General features: G+C 43.2%; 4 protein-coding genes across 4 annotated transcripts in view; 2 read left to right on the forward strand and 2 right to left on the reverse strand.

Moving 5' to 3' along the window:
* Positions 1 to 609: 609 nt before the first annotated feature.
* LOC6612946 (proteasome subunit alpha type-4-like) lies at positions 610 to 1,769 on the reverse strand. The gene has a single exon (XM_002037402.2). It carries the CDS (start codon positions 1,578 to 1,580, stop codon positions 807 to 809), a length of 774 nt encoding a protein of 257 aa, XP_002037438.1. The 5' UTR covers positions 1,581 to 1,769; the 3' UTR covers positions 610 to 806.
* A 2,609-nt stretch (positions 1,770 to 4,378) lies between these two features.
* On the forward strand, positions 4,379 to 5,616 carry LOC6612947. Its single transcript, XM_002037403.2, has 2 exons — positions 4,379 to 4,495; positions 4,924 to 5,616. Exons 1-2 carry the CDS (start codon positions 4,475 to 4,477, stop codon positions 5,344 to 5,346), a joined length of 444 nt encoding a protein of 147 aa, XP_002037439.1. The 5' UTR covers positions 4,379 to 4,474; the 3' UTR covers positions 5,347 to 5,616.
* A 598-nt stretch (positions 5,617 to 6,214) lies between these two features.
* On the reverse strand, positions 6,215 to 8,700 carry LOC6612948 (adhesion G-protein coupled receptor G2). Its single transcript, XM_002037404.2, has 2 exons — positions 7,496 to 8,700; positions 6,215 to 7,435 (listed from the first exon to the last, which is right to left on the reverse strand). The coding sequence occupies exons 1-2, from the start codon at positions 8,616 to 8,618 to the stop codon at positions 6,288 to 6,290; spliced, it is 2,271 nt and encodes a 756-aa protein (XP_002037440.2). The 5' UTR covers positions 8,619 to 8,700; the 3' UTR covers positions 6,215 to 6,287.
* Positions 8,701 to 12,565: 3,865 nt separating this feature from the next.
* LOC6612950 (guanylate cyclase soluble subunit beta-1) overlaps positions 12,566 to 24,820 on the forward strand; it is a 43,774-nt gene continuing 31,519 nt past the window's right edge. The window contains exons 1-3 of the mRNA XM_002037406.2: positions 12,566 to 12,863; positions 15,576 to 15,677; positions 16,542 to 16,615. Coding sequence (XP_002037442.1) covers positions 15,675 to 15,677; positions 16,542 to 16,615 — 77 coding nt within the window. The 5' untranslated portion in view covers positions 12,566 to 12,863; positions 15,576 to 15,674. The remainder of the gene's footprint in view (positions 12,864 to 15,575; positions 15,678 to 16,541; positions 16,616 to 24,820) is intronic.

Raw genomic sequence — 24,820 nt, forward strand, 5'->3', positions numbered from 1 at the left:
AAAAATGTAGACAAGTGTAAATTTATATTCCCTTCTGCGGAAAAGGGGCCTTTGGCCACTTAGAGCTACTCGCCGGAAAATGCGAGAGTACGGTGTATAACTTTGACGTGAGCCATAAAGGAATTTAAATATTTCTCCAGCAGAAAAGCTATTTGCATTGTTTATTCAGCGTGACTTCAAGCAGACAAGGTATCTGCTATTCAGTTTTCCAGGCGTGCTGAAAGTCGTAGAAACTACCAAGTTTATTGCACACGAGCGCTCAACTTTTGCGAAGGAAAACAAAGAAGCTCCTTGGCAATCTAAAGTCCAAATGTAGCATCTACAGTACCTAAGCTGCTACTATTCCCGTCCAGTTTCAGTTTTACTAGCCTGCGATTTGCATATTTCACATAATGTGTATATAAATAAACCGTATGGTCGCTAAAAACCACACCGCATCAAAATGGCCCCCGGGAATTGCGTCAAAATGAGAATGTGTTGCCGCATTTTCATACAACTCCATCGAGATTGGCTTATCTGCACACTGAACCAAAAAAATGCAACAAAGTGTGCTTATTTAGTTCATAAAACAACTGCATGCTATAAATAATTCAGGAGTGAAATGCGGCATATAAAAAGATAAAGCTCTCATGATTCTACTGTCTGTACCCATACTTTTCTACTTTTTGGTGGTCGAAGTATTTTGAATACTTTTTGAATATATGAGGTTTGGCTGGTTAGGAAACAATTGAATTTTAATTGTAACATTTTGTTGTAGTAAAATGTAACAGATAATCAAACATAATATAAACATTTTTCGAAAGTAACTAATGACTAAAATATTTTCGCCTTACGACCCGCTTCTTCAAAATGTTATACTTTTCGATTAGGCGGTGGATCTCGTTTTTTTCTAACATATGAAAGACAGTGGTGTCACAGAAACGCTGTATGGAAGCAATTTCCAGGTTTGCGGGGGTCAAGCTACCTCTGTCCAAGGTCATGCCCATGACCTTGATGGCTACGTCCTTGGCTTCCTCGAGCGAAGGACATACGTAACCCTTGCTGAATAGTTCATTCTGAAGCATTTCCATGGCTGCCCCTGACTTGCGGCCAATGCAGGTGACCTTCCAACCACTGTAGTTTCCACTCGGATCGGACTGATACAGCTGGAACCCGAAGCGGCGATCCCAGCCCATGTAGAGAAAGGATACCCCGAACGGTCGCTTGCCACCATATTGCGTATACGCCTGTTTGATATCACACAGGCTCCTGACCAACTGCTCGCAAGGAATCATCTCACCGAAGTTGACAAGATATTGTTGGGTGCTCAATCGCAGTTGGGCAACCAGCACGTTACCATCCGCCATGTTGCCCGTGGCGCAACAGGCCATGTCCTCGTTCAACGTCGAGATTCTTGGCACGGGAATACTGGTGTCCATGAGCTTGTCAACGCTTCGTTCAGTGGCCAACAGCACTCCGTTCTTGGCTAGGATGCCCACGCATGTGCCCGACTGCGAGGCGGCCTCCATCGCATACTCCACCTGGTAGAGGCGGCCCTCCGGTGAAAAGATCGTGGTGCGGGAATCGTACAGACGCGCCATCGTTTGGTAAAATATAAAAATATACAGCAGAACACTTGAAACTTGGATATGGGTTGATAGCTACAAAATATGTGGGGCAAACGAGAAGTTTCCACGTACTAGATTAGCAGGAATTCTAGATCTCATCGCCAATACAAAAAATACAAACGTTTTTCCAATTCAAAATTGTTTACTTTGTTAAATGTAGTAGCATTCTTTCTTTTTGAGATTGCTCTATTTTCTCATATTTTTTTTCCAAAGTAAATGCATTTTTGTAAGTATAACGTACAAAATGCTGCAAAAAATAAAAAATTTTCACCTACTTTTCCATTCCCTTTAAGCATCATTTATTTTCATTTTCCGCAGCGAAAATTGTATGTGGCTTTGGGGATTATTGCACAAAGCGCATAAACTTATTAAATATGCAAAATGGCTCTTATTTTTCCTGTGGTAAATGGAAAGGCTCCGCTGTCAGTCGCAAATTTGAGGCACAGCTCTGCGTTATGATAAATGATTTGCCAGCGGGGAGTTGTCGAGCGGGCCAGGAGGCATAAATTATGAACGGGGCCAAAGGTCAAAGGTAAACCAATGCCTCTGGGCCGCAGACGCTACTCTATTAATGTCGAACTTTAGCCCACGGAGAGTTCTGTCACTTTTCCAATTGACTGCAGTCGGCAAACTATCTTAATTAGCTTCGCGCTGACCAACAAGTTCATTCAACATCTGGATTGCCCTCACTGAAAAGCTGAGGAGAGAAGCCGAAAAGGATGTCGTGCCAGTGCAGTATAAAGTCGATGATCCATATTACGATCCCGATTGGTGATTAGGTAATGGTAATGGGTCTGTCTGGACGCTCCGCACCCAAAAGGCTGGAATGATGCCACTCCCTGGAAAACGGGCAAAAGTGGGTCTTAAGTGGAGTGCGCCAAGTCGATTGGAAAGCAATTCTCTTGCCCTTGCCATGCATAAAATATGAGGCAACCGGGGCCATAACTCAATTTGCTGCTACATGCATCCCCTTGCCATCCCCGAGTCCTGGCAGCATCATCAAATCGAAATCGGTATCGGAATAAAAATAAAATGCCTGTCTGCAATTTGGTTTGGTTCAAAAGCCCATCAAACTCATTACGTAGCATTCATGCCTGACCATTTCGGCCACGTTTCCATGTTTTGTGAGCCGCCTTCTTTGTTTATTTTTTGACAGACGAATCCCCAAACGTGGAGCGTATGTGACAGAGGATTTAGCACTCAGCGCCAGCTGGACTCAAATCAGCAGAAAAATTAGGAGAAGAGCTGGTGGTTAGGCTGATTATGATGCGCCCCTTGTAGAACTCATACGGCATATGAAATATGAACGAGTGCGAAGAGCTGAGCCGGAAACGACCCTCATCAATATGGATTTGGCGACGGACATGTGGGCCACGTTCGCGTTGAGTGCCAGTCCGAGTTGAGTCGAGTTTGCTAAATTAATTGCATAAATAATTTACATAGTAATTACACGCAGTCCTGCGAGAAAGAGGTATGCAGACACCCCTCCGTTTGCATATAAATCAAAATGCTAATGCAATCGAGTCGATATTTGCATTTTACGTAATCTTGCAACTCCGTAATTACGTAATGCAGCCACAAGCTGATTGCCAGTCGCAGTCGTTGAGCTTTAATTGCGTTTCCGTTTCCGTTTCGCTGACTCATCGAATATTAACCCCAACCTTTTGGCGCAAGAACTAAAATTGCACCCACTTCCGGAAGCCGAAGCCACAAACGATGTATATTGGATGAAAAGGTAAAAGGGCTAATTTAAGCTCTGCAAAGAAATCCAGGGGGATTTAAGATGTAACTAATAGCTTTGTACCTTAATTTATGGTGATTGTAAACAGTTTAACTAACATAATCGATCAAAAGAAAAACACTTCAGCGACTGCTCCTATTCTGCTCTGCTGATTACCATTTTACAATCAATCGAGTAGTCATAAAAATGTTCAAAGATCATTTACCGGTTTGCGAGGTATATATATGTTAATCTGCTCAATCGATTGATCATCGGCCATTTCAACATCTCAATCGATCACAGGCAGGTCGAACAACTATTGCACGACCAAAATTTAATGGCTTAGCATATGAATCGCATTATGGTTTCTTTTGTGGCTGTCTGTCCATCTTGGGATCAAAAACCATGTTAGAGAATCACATCTCTAGACGTATCAAATGGCAAGACAAACGATCGACGCGCTTTTAATGCGCATTGTTGGCACAAAGAGGCGTCGATTAAAAATCAATATAAATACATCGATTGCTATTATGAACGCACTACAAAGGAAGCTCTGGACACACTTAATATATCTTTATAGAAACTTTTATGCAAATTACTAGCTGAAGAGCCGAGCCCATGTAAACTGAGCACTCATAAAGTTGATTTATGCAGCCGAATCAAGACAAATTTGCATAATTATAATGGCGTGAACAGTCATAGAGTCGCCCCAAAGTCTAAGCCTGAAAACGAGACTCACAAATCTATCACTTGGATCTCCTTGGTGGTCAACAAAAAATGGCAAAGATCGCGATGGTATCTCCCAGGGGCTTGGACCCTCGTTTGTCCAGATCTGGGGGCACCTCGTGATCGATCCAACTGGACTGCCAAATGCATAAATCACGTGCCAGTGCCGAAAAAACAGAATCAGATTTTATACAAATCAGAGAATGGAGATCGGAGAACGGAGAATGTCTGCGACTGGCTTCGCTGACTAGTTGGTAGAAATTATGTAAATGCATGAGACTAGACCCTGAACTTGAAGCGAGTCGCCGGAGCAGAAGCTCGGACCGCTTCAGTTTGCTGCTGAGTTAACTGGAGATCGGTCGAAAATTTAGAGTGGGAACTGCCCCTCGAAAACAACGTGTTGGATACGAATTTACGGACCATGTACAGGACTTTTGTTTGGGTAAGCTTACAGCCGAAAGGAAATTGAGATGGATACAAATGCTATTCATAAATTGGACTAGTTCGAATTGGTTTCATATTTTCCAATGTGTTTCTTGCGTGATTCATAAAAAAATTTACGAGTTTCTAATCCGTTTGCTATTCAATTATTTATAGAAAATAGTAATGGGTTTTTAGTGACTTTTAAAAAATAATAATAAATGTTCGATCCCATTCAAACTCAACTGAACTCAACTAGTTGTCAACCTTTAGAGTATTGTTTTTAAAAATTTTGCAACTAATTTATTTAACTTTTAAGATAAGGCTGCGTGTTTATTCAACACCAAGGTTGGCGCTTAAAAGCATTAACGTTTTAAAAGGTTAAACATTCGGACGCAGTTATCTTGCTTATTTAAATATATTATTAATTGAGTGTAATTTGTCTTGCAGCTGTTAACCCTAATGGCGGTGGCAAGTGCCGCCACCTCTGCTCGGGACTACCTGCCACGCCCCCCCGCCAGAGCCTATGTCTATGGCACGCCCCCGCCCAGCACGATGGCTCAGTTGCGACGGATAATCCAAGGTCACCTGGAGCGCTTCCAGCAGGCGGAGCAGGCCCACTTCTCCCGCCGCGCCAATGTGCAGCTGGGGAAATCGGAAGTGCCGGCGGAGAGAAAACCGCTGGCGATGCACCTGTGGGTGGTTCCCACGCCCGCCATTTCCGGCGCGGCCTCGGATAACGTCCTTGATTACGCCCTGCCGCCCAACACGCCCACTCCGAAGGACTACGCGCACAAGTTCCTGCCCGAGGGCAAGGATGTGGTACCCGGAAGCTCTTACATACCGCTGCGGTTGCTGGTGATAAAGCGCTGAGGCTGATATATGAATCTTGGGCGGCGGCTTGCCTTTTGTTGTTCGAAAACAAGTTCCGGCGGAATGCCGACACCCGATACTTAATGCCCAACCAGTAGTTGGCTAATTGGCTTTAAGCTTACTGGTTCCTAGCGCTAGTCTAGCAATAGTTTAGTTGTTTATGTTAAGGCCCAAGTTCGCTAATCTAAATTAAGCCACCACATCCCGGGGTCCGTGACTAAGACTTCCGACCTTATCGCATCCAATAAATCCGAAACTAAGACTCAGCCACATGCCGTCGTAATCTATGAAATACATTCACCAAAAACTAAGTTGTCATCTCATTTACATAAATTAGAAGTCATAAATTTGAAGTGAGCGGGGAACTACTTGGTTCGAAACGGTTAAAAGCTGTATTCAAAACCGGTTAACGTTTATCTGGCAGCTGTAATCAAAAGCTTAAAGCTTCGCTTGTTGGGTTTAGTCTTAGACTAAGTTTGGAAAGCAAGACTTAAAGCTATGGTTTTGCCTATACTAAAGCTCACTGACAGATATTATTTATTCAGCAGTAAAATGGCAAAACTTGGAAGTTCTTTGGTAATGTAATGAACCCCAATATTTACATTCGGGTTTTATTTGAAAAGTCTGATGATTCATTATCTGATGACTGGCCCCTAATTTACTTTTCATGTTCTACGCAAGGGGTATGATAACCGGTTGACATGGATACCAAGATTAGAGATTGAAGATTGTATAATCAGCCAGCAAACATTATGGTGAATTGTATACCTTTTATGTTATGAGTGAAAGTTATTCGCACACAACTAAGTTTTTGTATTGCTTTACAGGAAAATGAATCAGATTATCCACAACAACTTACAAGTCAATGTATAGGTACTATGTAGAATTTATTTACATTTTGTTTTCCTAACATAAACTTAATAATACGTAGGCTTATGTACTTAAATACTAGTACTGTTTGTTGATGAATGGCTTAGGCCTTGCAAAATCGAGTCAGTGGGCATTTGTATAGTTTCCTGATTTCTCTTCTTGCTCGAATTGCAACATAGACCCAACCAGGCCCGCTGGTTTTCTTTGTTAAATACTATAAAGTAAAGGAATAGAACGAATCCCTGTAAAGTGGCTGTCAGGCAGAACAAATAGGCGAAGATCCTTCCGAAATCGAAGTATGTACACAGTCCAAAAATCCAAGTTATTCCCAAAAGAAAGAAGAGCAGCACGAATAGGCCCAGTTGCTTGAAGATTAGGTCACGTTTGAACAGGGCTGTATAGACACTCCAGGAGATGTATCCCACCAATATTGCATTGGCCACCGTGATAACACCAATAGGCAGTATGACTCCCAGACTTAAGCCATAGCCAGAAGGATAGCAGAGGATGGGATAGTCCATTGAGGAATTATTGGGCCTGTAGGAACCGGGTTCCAGAGACACCACCAACAAGGTGGGTATAAGTGGCAATGACCAGGCCGCCACAGCCGACATTAGTATGTAATGCCGTGGGTGATTAACTCCAATGACCCTCACATATCTTTGATACTGCAGAAACCCAATGATAAACATCCAGCTGAAGACAACCAAGAGTAGATATTGCATCACGGCTCCAACCAGGGTACATCGTTCCGACTCAGATTGTTCCAGCTGCTCCAGCAAATGGCTTTGACTGAGGATCAGGAAGAAGAGCAACTGAAGACCCAGGGCAGCACAAAGATTCAGCAATATCTTCGTGGAGGCTAAGGTGCGGAAGCTCTTAAAAACGGCTGCAGTTATAAAGATCATTAGGAGGCCCAGCAGAGAAAGGGTCAAGCCCACATTGGTGATTACATCCAAGGAGTGATCATCTTCTTTATTGGTGTCCAGACCTGCCTGCATTTTGTTGACTCCCAGTAGAAATGTAAACTGGGTCAGATGATCCGCATGGCAGAGGATCACTGGGTGCGATGAGGCTTCCAAGCTGCCAACACCGCAAGTCGATATTCCATCGCTAAGCCAGGTCTCATAGTTCCAGTAACCACATCCTCCTTCAAATTGAGTTTCATTCGCTTTTGCATTGCGCAGGAAAAATGGCAACTTTCCAGGTAGCTTGTTATCTTAAGAAAAGATTTTTGAATTACAACATAATTGCCATAATTTTTCCTCAACACACTCACCATTCAATCCTGGTATTGTTATGGATATAACATTACTAGTTGGCCGTCGTTTGATTTCCTCTTCCGTCTCCACAAAGAGTGCATCTCGAGTATAGACTTTAAAAACTAAATAAGAGGCTCCCTTCTTCTTCAGTTGACTCCATAGTTTTTCGGGAATAAAGACCGCACTTTCTAGATTCTCCATGGACCTTATATCTTCCTCATTATCCGATAGGTGAAGCATTTCAAAATGCGACATATTGCCACCAGAGAAGTTCACTATCCCACTAACATTCCTCACTTCTGGATCCACGAAGAATACTCTGAGTTCGCTCGTCTTTAGAACAATAACACCCATGTCGAAAAAGGGATGGAATGTGAACTCAGTGCTGTTTGCAAAAATAGTGCTGTTTAACTTTAAAATTGTTGGACTGAGCTCATCCAAATAATCCTCGAAGTTGCTAAGGAGGGCATTTGTTGCATTAGCGTCTGCTGAAAGACGAAGGGTTTCATTGTCTGTAGACATCACTTTTTGGCATATCTTCATCAAGTCTCCTACGACTGCAGCATTTCTTTCCGGTTTTTTGACCAGGGAATCGAATATCTCCGAAATACTGAAGACATCGGCGGCGGCCAGCTTCTCCTGAGTCTGAGTCAGGAGGTTACTCAGTTGGCTAATCATATCCGGAGGGCTCTTCACAGCGAGAAGGTTTATACTTGAGCTGAGTTCCGGTGCCGACCTACAGGTCACGTGATCCAAGCTCTGCCAAACTCTATTCCCATTGCGAATTTGGCACCTCCGTCGGATGGGTATTCCCCTTTCATTCAGGCATAGATCCCTTAGATTGGCCTTTTGCCCAACTCTCGTTTTCTCCACGCGATTGATTCGCTTCTCCTTGCCCTCCTCCGTTTCGTATTCCAGTTCAAAGTCCTCGGCCTTGCAGAATCCTCGGTTGCAGTCCTTGTAGGGATTGTGCGACAGCTGACCATCTGCGTCCACGCAGAGGAGGAATCGCAAGTTCTTCAGGTGGCAGTAGTCCAGACACCGGGCCACATTCGGCTGATCCAGGGCGTACAGCGGGGCATTCGTACCTCCAGATACGAGTATTATATAGCCAGCAATCCACCAGAGAAACAGCAGCATACTGCTATCTATTTTTACCCAATTCAAGCGCAGGCTGCGATGTCGCACTCCCGAAGCTCCGCGATCGACTGACGAGGCGGAGATAAAATGCGAGTGGCGATAAAACGAGTTTTCCTCTCCTCATCCCTGTAAATAGGGCCTGCAAGAATTGCCACTTTCCTCACTGTTCTAGCTGGGTATTTGAATTGCTGGTCTACTTCGAGCGGAGCTCAAGGTCAACTGGTTCTCTGGTCGACGATAAGAATTGCAGCATCTTCAAAGGTCGAACGGTGCGTTATTTCTGAGTGTTAAGAATACTTTTCAAAATATCTTTGAATACAATAAGCTCAGCGAAAGTCTTGAAAATAGCACGAACCCCTTTCATAATGGGTATTATTTATACACAGTAGTTCTGTTTACTTTGATCACATTTTTATCAGGGGAACTTCCTAATTAAAAACAAAAAAAAAACATATAGCCCTGATAAAGAGCTAAATGGTAATTATCAAATTTATATATACACCCAACGATAATGATAATTGGTTTGTCGCATAAAAGTGAGATTCTCCGAATGGATAAAGTTTAATTGCCCATTTTTTAACAGCATTGCATGCATCGATAAAACTAATAGGAATTACAAATAAATTAAAAATCTGATTTTATTTCTTCTGGCTAGCAATGGGTGTCATTTCTGAATGTTTCTGTTATTCTCTCTGATTTTAAAATTGCAACGATAATTAAACACCAACTTTGAGTTGCTAGTTGCCATAAGCATATGCATGCATTGAATGGTAGCTAGAGGCTGTCAACAACAATGACTATGTATGATAAGCAGCCACCTTTAGATACTTACCTTACTAACAGCTAGAAGGTAGAGATAGAGATATTCAAATATTTACATTCAGATACAAAATAATGTTCTCTTGTTCAAGCTGTGAAATCTTTATCTTTAGAGATAAGGTGAGCATTTCAATTGAAGAATTCAGCAAAAGCATGGATACAATTTGTCTGTTTTTAAGTTTTTAAAACTAAAAAACTGAATATACCGAAAGCCACGTAATTTTTGCCAGTGCTCTCCTCTCAGCTCGTAAGATCCAATCCGTCGATGGAATTAACGGCGTGAATAATTAGATGCGCTACTTGAATGGCTGCCACCAACATCGTCAATGATCACTTGATATTTTTTCACTTTCTGAGTAGCCCCACTCGAGTTTGGAGAACTCGCGCGCGCTTGTAGAAACGAGTCTGAATATTTTCCGACAATTCAGAGTCTAGACTCTCGCGAACCCCCATCATCTGTCAACGGCGGCAGAAGATGAAGCAGAGCTGTAGTTGATGAATTGCTCTGTGTGTACTACTGTTCCTATACACCTGTGAGTTGTCGAGTTGATAAGAAAAACCACTCGAGCTATTCATGACATTCACCCCTGCTATTGTAGAATTAATACTACATCTATAATCATATGCATTACCTTTGATTCTACCACTCAAGAACTTTGAATAACCCTGCTGCAATCCACGCAGATTAATGAGATAGCTGTGACCTCTGGCAGTTGGTTTACAGTTCTTGCAAATCACTAAGCTGTGGTCAACTGGCAGTATTTGGATTCAATTATTATTGATGCGAGTGGAAGATGCAACAATTGAGAGATGTTATGATGTGGCAAGGATATTATTTACCTCAACTGAGAAGCATTATCACAAATGTCTGCACCTCAGGGCGATTAAATATTCCAACAATATGAAATTTGTGCTTGGTAAGCGTGTGCTTGTAAATTAGTAGTTAATAAGTAGTGCAAGATACCAACACATTTGTGGTGGCCATTCTAGGTAGTTAAATATTAAACGAGCTATCGAGAATAAGTATTATTGAGTTGGGCGTTCGAAAAGTGCTTAAGAAGGCCATAAATTATTTTGAAAATTGGTCGTTTGACCTACTTTGAGTGAATGAAAGCTGGAATACTCATTTCTATGGCAACATTTTTCCCCAGTTTTCGTTTTGGCTCAGAAGCAATATCATCACTGGCACGTAAAGCGGCACAAAAAGACGCAGGACGAAGCAGCTGCAGAGGGTCCTTCTTTTCATTGTCATAGAAGACATGTTTCGGCTGTGCGGAGTGCTCCGGCAAAGTTGGTTCCACTTCAGGAATTTATTTACTCAAGTGTGATGCGATTATCCTGATGCACTTGTTCTTTGTCTCAATGCGCTAGTTACGCCCGCTGGGCACCGCCCAAAAACAAAAAAACAAATAAAAAAACGAAACAGAATGGAATATTTTCGTGCCCAGATGGCGTGTGCAGCAATAGCAATTGAGATGCCAGCAAAGTTTGGTAACCCTTTCTTCGTTTCGGCTTCTTAATTAAATGCCAGCCCGATTGTCATCTTCTGGCAACCGAACTTGATTAGAGTCCAGGGGCTGTACGTATTTTTCTCCTGCAACTAACGCGCTCCATTTCCCCAGCACAATGTTGGCAGGACCTCTCGATGAGTTGGCTTCTTTTAACTCGCGGTTATCCACAGCTCCCTTACCAGTGCCCACCCAACTGAAACCGAATCAAAAGGATGACTAGTTACGACCTCAAGTGTCCAGGACAGAAGGTCTTCGGTAATCTTTCGCCTACCTTAACTTTATAACTTGGGATACGTTGTTGTAAGCTAAAAACATTTATCATCCCTATATTTTGTTTTTAAAGTTTGTGCCTTAGGGTATTTGAAACTTCGTTGTCAGTATTTTGCCATCCTTTTGGTTTCGTGGTAACCATGAATGGGTGAAAGGGTAAGGGGTATCTCGGCGTAGTTTTTGTGATTGTGTAGAGCCATAGCCCCCGGCAGACTGACAATGATTTTGACAGTCTGCAGGCAGCGCATTCACTATGATACCTGCGTACCTGAATGCCAGCTCCTGCTCCTCCTCCAACGTCACCGCCAGCGATGTCCTGTCAGTGAGCAAATGCCTCTGCCTTTGCTGGCGCGTGCTCTTTCGACCTGTGTGCGATCCGCGGTGCTGGGGAGCGAATAGCCAGCACAATTAAAACTTGGACAATGCATTTAATTATGTTTGCGGAGAGTAATTAATTTATGCAGCGCTTAAGCGCACATGAATATCCGACTGATGCACTCTGCAACGGCCGGTGTTGCGGTTTTCCGAGTGGGTTTGCCTTGGTGTTTTGTCGCTAACAGGTGCTTGTTTAGCCACACCCCATTGCGCCCCATTGGTCGACCTTGCCACCCCGCCACCCACCAGACTACGGATCGCCCACCCATTCAATTTCAATTACCGTACCGTACGAGCACTTCTGTTTACCACTTGCACTGCAAGTGTCTCTAATTTATTTGCTACGTCTGGAGCGCCGAAATGTTCATCTGCTTGACTGGAGCTGCCCGAAAATCCATTGTCGTAGGTAAATTATGCGTGAGCCATTGACTGAGGCGGCAAGTTACAGAAATCAGCAGGAAAGTAAATAAGAATGGCAATAAATAACGCCGGAAACGGAAGTTGGTGCGAGGTGGCGCTGGAAGAGCGAATGCAAAGCAAACACTTGCCGGGGAAAATTGAGCGGGTGATTTGATCCGCATCCAACAAATCAAACTAAAACACTTTCCAAAATGTATCTGCTTTTATAAATAAAGTTTATAATATCTATGATTTATTATTGCAATCACTATATTTAGTATAATTATAAGAATGGGTAAATTAATAATTTATAATTAGCTTATTCAAATTAAAAAAAATTACTACCTATAATTAAAACCTTTAGTTTATATACTTTTATTTTAAGTCAGGCAGACGCCATCTATTGGCAGGTAGCCGAAGATGCTAGAGCGAGATAGAGCTCGAGAGCGAGCTTCTGGTCTCGAAAAGCTTTCCCGACGACACGCAACAACAAACAGCTGAGTGGGTGGCAGTCGACAAAGGAAAAGCGGACAAGTGTCCTGCGAGCCGCCTTTAATACGGCGCTCCTTCGGCAGGAAGCGCTCAGTCGTCGACGGCTGATTCAGGCGAATTGTTCACTCCGGCGGACAGAGTGCGGCGGAAAATCGTAGCGGACTGGGCAAACTCCTTGGGAAAAGTCGCGCGCGCGTTTCGCGTTTCTTATCATACGAAGCGGCCAGTGAAAGTGGAAAGTTATTGCGGGAGTGAAAGCAGGCCCCGGAGAAAGAAGCTAAAAAAAAGCAGCAGACACACAGATAAATCACAAGTTTCAAATAAACAAAAGCCGAGCGAATCGTCGTCCAATAAAAGGAATCGCGCGGCTCCAACAAATGTAAATTATCCTCCCACACACACACATGCTTTGTTTTTTGTGAATCATACATAGGCGAATGCGCCACACACACACACACACACACACAATGCCATTCCAGTTGGCTCCGGATATTAAAGCATACTTCTGTGCGCTCTAATTTATTTTGGTTCCCGGACGGATATTTTGGTTCACGCTATCATTGTCCTTAATTTATGAGGTTCTGCGATTCTCTCTGCAAAAGTTGCCAAATAGAAATATTTGCCTCAATATGTCAAAGTTTATTAGACATTTAGCTTTGCGTGCCCACGGCAATTTGCTGACAGTTGTTTTAGTTGGTGGGACGATAGTGAATGACCATTATATTTGATAAATGCCCAGGCGGACACCAAGTTGAATGTACAATTGCTTTTGCCGCATTTTCCGCTCAGTTCCCTTTACCCAAAAGATGCACTGCACAAAAAAAAGCAAGGTCTAAATTCATTAGCCTATGCTATAATAAGTTGTTGGGAAACCTTATATTTCGTTAATTGCTTTAACCAAACAAATAAATATAAAATAATTGTTAATAACTATAGAATATTTTCAGTTAGATCAGGCAGTAAAATATTTTTTCGCTCGGCCAGCTGATGACTTTATGATATTATTTTTCACTGTACAAACTCAACTTTTGCGGAGAGCACGGCATCCACATCCTGTGGCCGTTCCGTGGCCATGTTGTGTGCACTGTGCCTCATTTTGCGCCGGCCTAATGGCAGGCTCATCATTAACTCAGTTATTGTCAGTTTAGCGCTAAATTGACAGGCGGAACGACGGGCCTTTGGGGAAAAAGAAAGGGGACTTTTTCAACTGGGCCGAGTAAATATCGTTTTGTTTTTACTTTCGCAGCGGCGTCATTTTGTCGCAATTATCAAATGGTTTGCCCGTCATCGCCAAATAGCAGTGACAAATGGCCGCATCGAAGAAACTTTGGCCCCTTCCCCAATAAGCCTGGCCAAACAATTTGCAAAGCCCTGGGAATCGAGACTTATTTACACTCTTGTCTCTCTCTCGACTGGCACGAAAATAGCACAAGGACCTTCTGTTGACAGTGCCTTACCGTTATCAAAATGCCAAATGCTGCACGTAATTAAAATTCGCTCAATTGGAAGGATGTCAGAGGCCCCGAGGTCATTCGCAAATAGGTATTGCCGGTGGAACGCTCTCCTGATTAATATTCCCTATTTGGCAATCGCAGTGAGCAAACATGGGACGGAAAAAGTCTAGCAGTTACATACCAATGGCCAAACGAACAACAGGCATGTACACATTGTACTCGTGTACACTTTCATATATCTTATGACGAGGCTCCTAATGGGCTACAGAAATGTCTGCCAAGATGGGCGAAAATCGATATTTTCTCCGCTCGCTGGCTGGTTTGTTTAAAGTATTTAAAGCATTGCCGGCTGGCAGGTGGAAATCCCTCTCCCTCGCCTCACTCACTGTGCTTTTCCCCATGTAACTTATCATTGCTTTGCAGGCCAAGTTTTCCTCTTTTCAATTGGAGGTAACTTTTCCGGCCAGGGCTGCCATTTTGTGCTCCACTCGCTTATGCCAATCCTGCCCCAAGGCGACCCATTCCCTGGGCAACTCCCAAGCCCAAGCTCCAAACTCCGCGAGAACTCAACGTTCGCAGTGCCTTAATTGCCCTGCACTCGTCGTGGCGCATAAATTTCTTGGCCAAAAGTTTGTGCGCTACCTGTTTTGGCCCGACTTTTGTGTAATTAACCAGACGTATGCACACTTTGTAGCTTTGTTTCAAAAACGCCATTCTGCCATTTTGGCGCTACTCTGCGATTAAATTAGTCAAGGAATCCGTATTCATATGGTATTTAAGATTAAAATATTATATTATTTGAAGAGATGTAGAAGTAATAATCTATAGTTTCTACTTGAATGATGGGCTATCATTTCTTTCACAAAATTTAAATTGTCATTTATTTAGCAAGGGGACTTCCAGGGCATCCAAGGATTCGGCCAAGCGGACTCCAAGCCCCCATTTACCTCGACTAAATTGTGACCCAGTTGATGGCTGAGCTGCGGGTTGTTGGTGTGCCTTTCTATTGGTGCATCGGTGTACGTTGCCTTTGCCTTCCGCACGTGTTGCATGTGGCATGCAACAAACAGCACATATGTACATACACCGCTGTATAGCCCGCAAAAATGCAGATGTAACAGCGTGGCAGCAGAAATGGCCCTAAAAATTGTAGCTGCCAAGTTTGGGAAATGCTCCGGGCCACTTGGGCCGACTTTTCGTTTGCGCTCATTTAAATATTTGATTAAAGTAGGCGCTTAAAGTTAGGCTTCGTATTTTGGCCTGAAAGATTAAAAAGTGGAAATAATCATGGCAGAATGGCTGCAAGCAAGCCCGATTCGGTATCGCATAAAATATTCATAAATGGCAGCGGTGTAATAATAACACTCCAACGCCTTCGTTGCCAAAGCACTGCTCATATATTTCCACTTTCACATGCTCCGCTCGTTATTGCGCAAACCGCAGTGTTTACATTGTAAATATCATTACACTTTTTGTGTTTATCATAGCAGTCATATCGGTTGGGCAAACAAATATAATTTATTACATTTTCATTGTCGCGCTCCCAGGGGAGCAGTGAAAGTCGTACGGCGGACGGACGAATCGCGAAAATGAAATAAATTGCAATATCAATATTGAATTCTGGTGTCCAATTTCAGTTGTGATATGCGTTTGAACATATTCGTTGTGAAGTGAATTAAATACGCCAGCAGAGCGTTTCAATTAAGCGAAAACCGGAAGAGAAAAAAAGCTCTAAAATGGTAAGTGGCATTTAATTAAAAAATCAATCAAAACTGATAATAGAGCACATTACAATCACACATTTCGCTCTCAAATGAACACAGCTGCCTAAGAGAGTCCTCGAGCTGACATATGCAATCCAATGATTGTGATTTTCGGAGCATTTCCACCAACCTTATTTATCATTTCACTTTACTTGTTTCTGCGTGTGGCACTTGGGACTCTCTTCTCCTGCACTGCCACAACATTTCAATGCGCACAACAAAGGCAATAAACATCAAATATCGGTTAGATACATCTTCATCAGACAACCGAACAGCAAAGCTGAGAGCCCGGGTAGCAGGAAAAAATCCGAAAGGCAACAGCAGACACAAACAAAAAGCGAAAACACACTGGCGGCCCGAGGATGAAGCCTCATGTGTGGCCAACTAGACGTATGCGTAATGTATGTAAATATATTTCAAGTGTTTTGCTTGTTTAGTATTACTTCCGGCGGAAGCGATTGATTGTGCTGCGTATCTGGATGGCAGAGGTATGTCTGATGTCTGCTGCCTCCCCCTCCTTCTTTCCCCCTTTGAGGGTTTGATTTCGCACAACAAATCAAATTGATTGCTTTTCGGATACATTTAAACGAAATGAAAATGCGCAATCGCTATTGGTTTCGCATATTTCAAATTTATCGACTCGAATCAAAGCTTGTGTCCCGTCCGGGAATGTAATTAAAGTCCAAGAGCTCCTGTTTTTACGATTCGAAAGAGCCCAGTACGGCAACATGGATCATTCGGGCCAGATACACCAGACACTAGAGTGAAAATATTGATGTTTGTTTAAGAGCAGCCATAAACATAAAAACTAATCGGTTACTGTTTTCCCTTCAATCGCAGTATGGCTTCGTTAACTACGCTTTGGAGCTGCTGGTGCTGAAGCATTTCGGGGAGGAGATATGGGAGAAGATCAAGTAAGTAGCGTTCAAGTGCCAAGTCAACAGTTACACAAACTCATTAGCAAACGACAATTAAATGGTGAGCCGGCATAAGAAACCCAATCACTCTCCCTGGCATATTTTCTCATATTACCCAATATATCCTGCGATTCATTTCAAGGCTATGTGTGCTCCCACAAACATATTAACAGCCACGCACTTAATTAATAACTAAAATACATAAATCCCCCACATTTGTCTGCCACGTACCGCAATTAACTAATTATCCATTTTTCACATCGGACATGGCCGTTCAGTCGTTGGGCGTGGCCCTCCCACACAGCCGTAGTGAGATATACATAAATTAATCGAGGCCGCTTGTTGTTGGTGGCGCATAAACAAGCAGGACACGCGTCGCATTAATGCGTACATGGATTTCACAGGCTCAGAGATCCCAGGCTCCAGCGTGCGAGTGCAGCCAAAATCTACACTCCCCGAACTGCTGATAGAGAACTCTTTTTACAAATACTTTTCACACTCCAAGGATTCAAACTCAATTAATTATAAGGTATCAATGATATAAGCTAAGTCTAAGAGGTTTCTGGGACTTGACTTAAAATCGGAATGGGCTAATGTTTTCCCTTGTTCGTCAGTGTATTCAGTTAGCGGAAATCAACGCCCCGAAAAGGCCACGCGCCTTTGGCAAGTGTGTGGGTGGGTGAGTTTATGGGAGCGTTAGTGTGACTACAGGCTATGTGGTATATGCGATTCGCATTTATCTTAATTAAGTTATTGATATTGCTACATGGCTGCGCGGGTGAGCCTGAGTCATAGACTAAGGGAGTAGTCCTCCACTAATTGGCCGTGATTTATGATTTCTGATTGCTTAACCGCAAGTCACTTGCCATTTGTATTGGCCACGTTCACAAATTGCTAATGAATTGAGGCAGTCAAGGGGCGTATCGCATCGGGTGTCGGCATCCTGGCCCAGACAACCCTTTAATTATGGCGAAGAAGAGGGAAACATGGCGAACTTTTCTCATTAGAAGGGTCTGCTCCAAAGGAAAAGGTAACAATAGCAACGTTCGCAGGACACTGTCATGTTTGATGTTATAAGTAAGAGTTAATTCAATTAATTACGGCATTTAAGACAGCTATAAATGGGTTGCTATTTTAGAAATCTTGCGACTTGGGTACTACAAAATTGTGGAATTCAAATAGAAATGAAAGAATATTTTAACATATATATTTGGCTGCTGCCGCTTAATTTCTCTCGGTGCACTGGCGACCCTTCAATTTAAATGCCTGCCAATGGGGTCGGCATTGACATGACTTTAATTACATTGCAGTTAGTTGGCAGCCACAGTCGTAGACATAGTCGCAGAGCCTAGGGAAATTGCTGCAGCGAGAATCAAACTCATTATCCAGCACTTGAGGCGCCAAGACAAAGACGGGGTCTCAAGTCCTGCGCCTTATGTTTTATGTCCTACGTCCTGTGGCCTCAGCCCGGGGCCACAGTCTCTCTGCTCTCCCAGTCCCCATTCCTCAGATGGGCCACATCGTTTGTTGCCGTCCTCGCACTTGAAGGCATTGTCAAAGCGATCATTAAAGCGAGGAAAAAGAATAGAAAAGCCGAGGCCACAATGGGAACGGGGCCCTGGGGAGGGGTTCGTCTGGTTCTGCCCGCCTTGGCATCGTGGCATTGGCATTGGCATTTGCCTTGATTGACACCCAGCTGACCGCATTGATAGATAGATAGTTGGTAGTCAGTAGTCGGTCTACCTCGTTGTCAGCCCACTGCTGATTGCTTTTAAAGCCTCTTCCCAGGACCTTAAAGCCAGCTCCTGTTCCGCAGCCTCGCCGGTCGTGTTTGCGCTCACTTAATCAGAATCAGTGCGTTAAGTGCTTTATGCTACTTGGTCCCGAAGCATAATTGCAGCACATCAATCTGCAAATGGGTCTCATTAATTTGCCCAAACAAGATGCTCGACGAAAGGGGGAAACGGAGCCGACTCTCAGTTTAAAGCAAAGATGAAACCAAACAGATAACTTAAGGCTTCTGCAGCTAAACACAGCACGGCAAAAAAAATGTACTGCATTCGCTTTCAAATTATATCTTATTGATAAAACAACCCAAAAAAGCAGTTCAGTTTTTCTGAATTTGTTAGACCCCAATTATCCCATTATATAGTATTAGCTTCAATTCAATGTAAGGAATAGTATATAATTTTGATTCAAAATTGATTATCGAGGCTTTTCCTCGGAGTGGCTGTAGTGCCAGTTGTTCAACTAATACACTCACAGCAACCAGTCGACCAGTCGCGTTATTGTTGTTTTTTCTGCCTCAGCTTTTCATCTGCTTCTGTTGCAAAAGTCCTGTTATTGTTATCCTGCTGCCGACGTGCGTGTTTGTGGCACTTTAGACAAAAATCGATTTGCCTATAAAATGCTTTACAGCAACGACCACAATGCGGCCGCAGGCGAGAGCTGAGGTTTGAGCTGCTCGGCTGCGATGGAATTGGATTTGCCCTTTGTGCGAGTGTGTCAATATGCCAGTATATACACCCTATGGTTATGTGGCCATAAGGTTTGAGCTGTCATATGAGCCGCAGCTGCCGGTCACTCGCCAATTCACGCTAATGGGTTCCGATGCCCCGACCTCATCCTTTTTGCCTGATTTAATGCGTGCGGAATGATATCACTAATTTAGTTAAGTGTCCAGAGCTTTTAGCTGCCCGAAATCTTATGCCATTTATGGCGCCCAAGAGGGGCAGGTGAATATCAAGCCTAGAGTTTGATAAATGGCTACAAAACTTGCTCGAGCACGTCAGCGCCGACTTGTCATATTAAATGTAAATTTAAGGCATTTCTGAGGCCAACACGTGCCATTGCCGTTTACCGAACATTTTTTCGACCTATTAGCTTTCTGCGCAGAAGGAGTTGAGTTCAAGGGGAGATTCTCGCTGACAAATACTGAAAATCCATCAATCTTCATTGCGCTTCACTGGAATTTCCATCAACTGCGCTGCGGCGGTGGAGAAGCAATCAGCCAGCATTTTGTCAAGCATCCTGCTAAGGACACTCGTTTGATTGCAGGCATTTGCGAATCCTTTGCCATTAAAAGCGCATTTGTACACTCACATCGTGGTATCTGTGCAAAAGTATTTATATACGGCTTTGATACGCGCTAGTTACGGGTGCCTCCGTTGGATCGGGGGTCCTCCTTTCTCTACTCTTAGTTAGTTGCTGCCCAGGCTGATGTGATGGGAGTCAATAATGACTTTATTGTGTACTTATGATATATGTAGGTTATATATATTTGCCACTTTAAATAAATCAACTGCTCGGTTTGGTGTCAAGATCAAGAATGATGAAAGCTTTATTCTTAATGTATACGCACGGGCAAGCAGCAGTGCTTTTGATCCCGTTAGTTCTAGATAGCGAGTCTAGACGAGGACGTCGCGATTACGCAGTGTGTATGTGTGTGTGTAGGTTCATGTTAATTTCAACGTCGAGAGCGTCGCCACCACGCAGTATGTGTGAATATGTGTGTGTGTGTGTGTTCATGCCGATTTCATCATCGGGTGCAACAGAGTTTCAGGTAGCGGGGGACGAGGCTATGCTGGCATGGTAGCTCGTGATCAATATATATATATACAGCGTTGGCACTTTGCTGATGTCGCCTACCGGGCGGGCTTCATAGGCGGAGGTGGTTGTTGAGGGGGGTTAATGCTGGGCATGGTAACTCGCTCAGCTTATTTTTTGGTTACTTCGGGCCATTAGTCGCCCACACTCCCACACTCCCACACTTCCCCACTCACCCAATGACCTGACTTTTTTGGCCATGTCGTCTTTTTTTTAGATATTCATAGGAACATTCGCATACACACGCCCGCAGCATTACGTCTTTTTCCCTGCTGTTTGGCACACTCACATTGCTTTACACACCCCCTCGAACACACGAAAATCGATCGCATTTTCATGGCAGACATTATGGAAATTCGAGTCGATTCTCGAGTGTGTGTATCTGTGCTGGGGTTGGGAAAATGCCATTTTGAGGCTTGTAACGAGTTGAGGGTTGCCCGTGCCCGTGCCGGTGCTAATGCGTCAAAAATGTGCGTTGGCCTGGCCAAAAAAAGTTCTCAGCCAAACTCAAACTCCGCAACTTTTTAGCTGACAGCTGGTAACATTTGGGGAATGCAAACTGTGCCGCCGGCAGCTCCAAAAACTCAAACACGAAAACAAACATCGGGCGAACACAAGAGAAGCACCTGTTTCACCAGTGCTGTCGGCGCCTAGCTTAAATCAGAAAAGAAACAAGTCAGCAAAATATTTAGAAACAACAATAGTTTTAAAAACAAACAAAAGAGATACATATATTAATAGTCGATAAATGCCATGCTAACAACTAAAACACGTCTAAAGAAAAACGCACTTTATAGATGTTTCTGTTTTCCAATTTTATCTGCCGTTAAAGTTTAAATCGCAAAGTCACTATGGATATGGATTCGTTCAAAAAATCGCAGCACTGATGGTTTCACCCTTCTCCTCTGGCAGGTGAAGTTCCGCCCCAACTTTTTGCATTTACAATATTTTCATATTGCTGCTCCAACTGTCGTCGCCATTTTGTCAACTGTTTTCAGCGCGCAGCAAATATTGTTACGCTTTATTGACTTCCATGATGCTGGCAAGCTGCTCCATGACAGTTGCAGCCACGCCCCCTCGCAGGAGCATCCTGTTCCGCCCCTGGCCAGGACATTTGACACGTTTTCGCACTTATCGCCGAGATTACTTTTTGCTTTGATTGCATTTCTTTTAGCTCGACGTCGCGACTCCTTTGCTTCATTTATTGTCTGTTTGATTGCTTCATATTTTTGGCCAAAACCTGGAATCCTGGCATCCACTACAATCCCCCGGTTTATTGTTGAAAGTTTCCCGTTGGCGTTTTATGTGCTCTCCACTTTTATCGCTTTATGAATTATGCGTCGCGTGCGTGCGGCCCAAAGTTGGTGGCGTTGCGCATACGCAATGTTGGACCTGCCGCCTTCAATTCGCTGGCACTCGAGCATTATCGCCATTAATGGCTTGTCAATAGGGCCGAGTGTCCTTTCGTGTGTTAAAGTCAAATGGTGTGCAATAATCTAAATAAGACCGAGTCCAAGGAGGCTAATTATAGTCAAGACAACGGGGCAGCCACTTGATAACGATTATGACAAGCCATTAAGCAGGCAAAGGCAAAAGGAATAGCCATTATTAAGCGACTCACTGGATATTTGGGTAAGGAGAAGTAAGGCGGTATTGGCTATCAAAAATGTCATTTACATAACACGAAACCTTATACTACGACACTTTAATTCATTTTTAATGAAGAGAAAAGGATATCAATCGATAAACCATTTGTGTAATATGATATACCCGAATATTCAGTATAAAGTTTAATAATAATTATTTTGCCAGAATTGGTTGCATTAAACAAATTCAAATAATTGTATCTTTTTTTACTATCAACGAAAATGAAGCTGGGTTAAGTGAAGCTGTGTTCGTTCCAGAACTTCTTATCAAAAGTTCAATTACACGGTAAAAGTAAATATTTGTATTCCGACCGCTTGGGTACACAGTTTTGGTGTTTCCGCGGACCCTTTCCTCATGTCTTCAGCAAAGCTCCTTAGGAGACTTTCACGGAGGGTTGAACTGACTCGAGTTCACTTGACGGATCCAACTAATTACGTATTCCATGGCTTTGGCGAAAACCAAACGCCAACGAAAATTCCATTAATTTGTAATAATAATTCCATGATACAGTAGTCATTAATTATGTAAACTGGACATTTTTAATTAAATGCGGCAGTCGAAATATGTTTGCCAACTGGGCGCCAACTGGGCGCATACGCAATGTCTAGTTAGTAGTGTTGCAACAGCCTGGGCTCTAAAGGATAATTAAATAACCCGCCAGCCAGTAGAAGGAGTGACTGGGCACGTATTTCGCGCTCAAATGCATCGCTGAAATTTTTATTTATTGCATTTTGCGAATTGCGACACGCGCGCTAGTTTTGCGAGATCCTTTGGGGCCGAGGGCAGGACACGTCGCTTAAAAGCAATTTATTTTCCCCTTATGAGAGGGTCAGCTGCTGGTTGAAACGCTTTGCCACCGTCCGCTTTTCGCCAGCTCGTGTGTGTGTGTGTTTTTTAATAAAACTAAAAACCGCACAAGACTCTCCCTGAGCGCATTTGTAACATTTCGAAATTGCATTTGGGCTGCTTCCCGGGTAAAATCTGCATATTGAAATCGTGTCCTCTCCAAAGGCAGCAGGCATTTTTCATTTGTTGCTGTTACTTCCGGCCGAGATTTGCCAACGTCGATGATGCCAAAGGGCAATGCGTCCCGCCCATTTGCATTTTGCAGCAAAACAAGACATTTCCCGGAGCAACTGCTCTGCATCTGCTCTGCATCAGAAACATCGTCCTCTAAGCCGGAAGTGTTGCCATGTGCCGCCTCCTAGATTTGCGCCGTTTTGTTGGCCTTGCGAGGCTGCAGCTTTGAGTGGAGCTCTGGCCGGCGGCCATCATTAGGACTAAAGTCCTGTAGGATTGTAGGACTGTAGGACTGAGGGGCAGAGCCACCAGAGCAAATTTGCAGCATAGAAATGGTTCCGGATAGGCGGCCATTGCAAATTGTGTTAGGATGCGAGTTGGCAACTGCCAGTGGAAATATAAATCTAATTTCCCTCTCGATTCGATTGGAAATCCATTTTTCAGAATTTGTGTCGAGTGCATGATATTGTTCTGACGGCTGACGTCACTCGAAGGGTATTTTGCTAAATACTATTTGACTTTAGCTAACTTTCAGCAAATACACTTTAGGTGGCAGAATCTTTCCAAAAAAAATATTTATCGATTTACCCTTCTCATGAAAACTAACGGCGAAAAAAGGATCACTTTATCAGTATTTTGGTCAAAACAAGGCAAAAAATCGTCAAAATTTTAAAAGTCGTACAGTTTTAAGGTCCTAATGGTTTTCCTAATTAACTGGTCTTCAAATCTTGAAAATTTTATTTTTTGACATTTTTCGAAAATATTGATGATGTAACCCCTTATCAAAAAATCGAAAATTGGCCAAAAAAAATTTTTTTTTCAACAAGCCAAAAGTTATAAAAGTTGAATGTTTAGGTTATAAGCTGCATAAAAAACGGAACACTAAACTCAAAAACCATCTTTTATTTCGTTTATAATAGAAATCACCCCGGTAAATGGCTAAACCCATCAATTGAAATAAGCACATTTAAAAAATTCCGTACGAACACATTGCTCTTTAGTTCCCTTACATTCTCTCATTACATCAAATATTTAAGACCCATTTTTTCGCTGCATACGTAAATATCAGCTCTGCATACAATAACGTTAATTTACCCTTAATTCCGCCTTAGGTCAGCTTTAAAAACTAATTGTGTTAAGGGCGGCTTAATTCTTTGCTTTCCCCTGCGAAGACCAAACCCAAATCGGAAAATGGGAAATCCAGGCGCAGTGGGGCGGCGTCGACCGCAAAGTCCGCAGTGAGAGATGGGCGCGATGTAGTGGGATTGTTCGGCATTTATCAGGGCTTTTCTTTTGGCGGCATCGACAGTTGCTAATGATGTCCTAATTTCGAGATGTCACAGTGCATGCGTAGAGATAAAAAGTAAATGGAAATGGCCAAAGGCAAGGGCGAGTCAATCGATGGCGGGCGGTAATAAATGACCACGAAAAAGACAAAAAGAATGCTGCCCGATTGGGCCTGCATATGGACAGATATTAATGGGCCTGGCCAAAAGTGCGATTCATTCGATTTTCCGATCATCTGGTCTGCTTCTTTCTCCCTTTTCGGATTTTCTGGTCACTAGGTGTGCGACACACACTTCAAGCTTGATGCTGGCGATGATGATGATGATGAGATCCTTCATCCTTCATCATTAACAACGTACATCACGTCTGCATGTGAATTGCTTGGCAGCGGTTTAACGCTAATCGCATACAAATACACACGAGACAGCAGACAGGATACACCCATAGTCACCAAAGTGGCAAAGTGGGAGCACCAGGGTTTATCTTCCGGTACCAGTAAAACTGGGGAATTGGCTTCCACTGCCTTCTTCCTGATTTGAATAACACGCCTCAGGGATTACCACAAACACACAGATTCCTAGGCACACCGAAATGGGTCATCAAATGGTTGTATGAACAACAAGCATATCGGAGTGGGGCTCC

Source organism: Drosophila sechellia, chromosome 3R (assembly GCF_004382195.2).
Source record: "Drosophila sechellia strain sech25 chromosome 3R, ASM438219v1, whole genome shotgun sequence".
In the NCBI taxonomy this organism is placed as follows: Eukaryota; Metazoa; Arthropoda; class Insecta; order Diptera; family Drosophilidae; genus Drosophila; species Drosophila sechellia.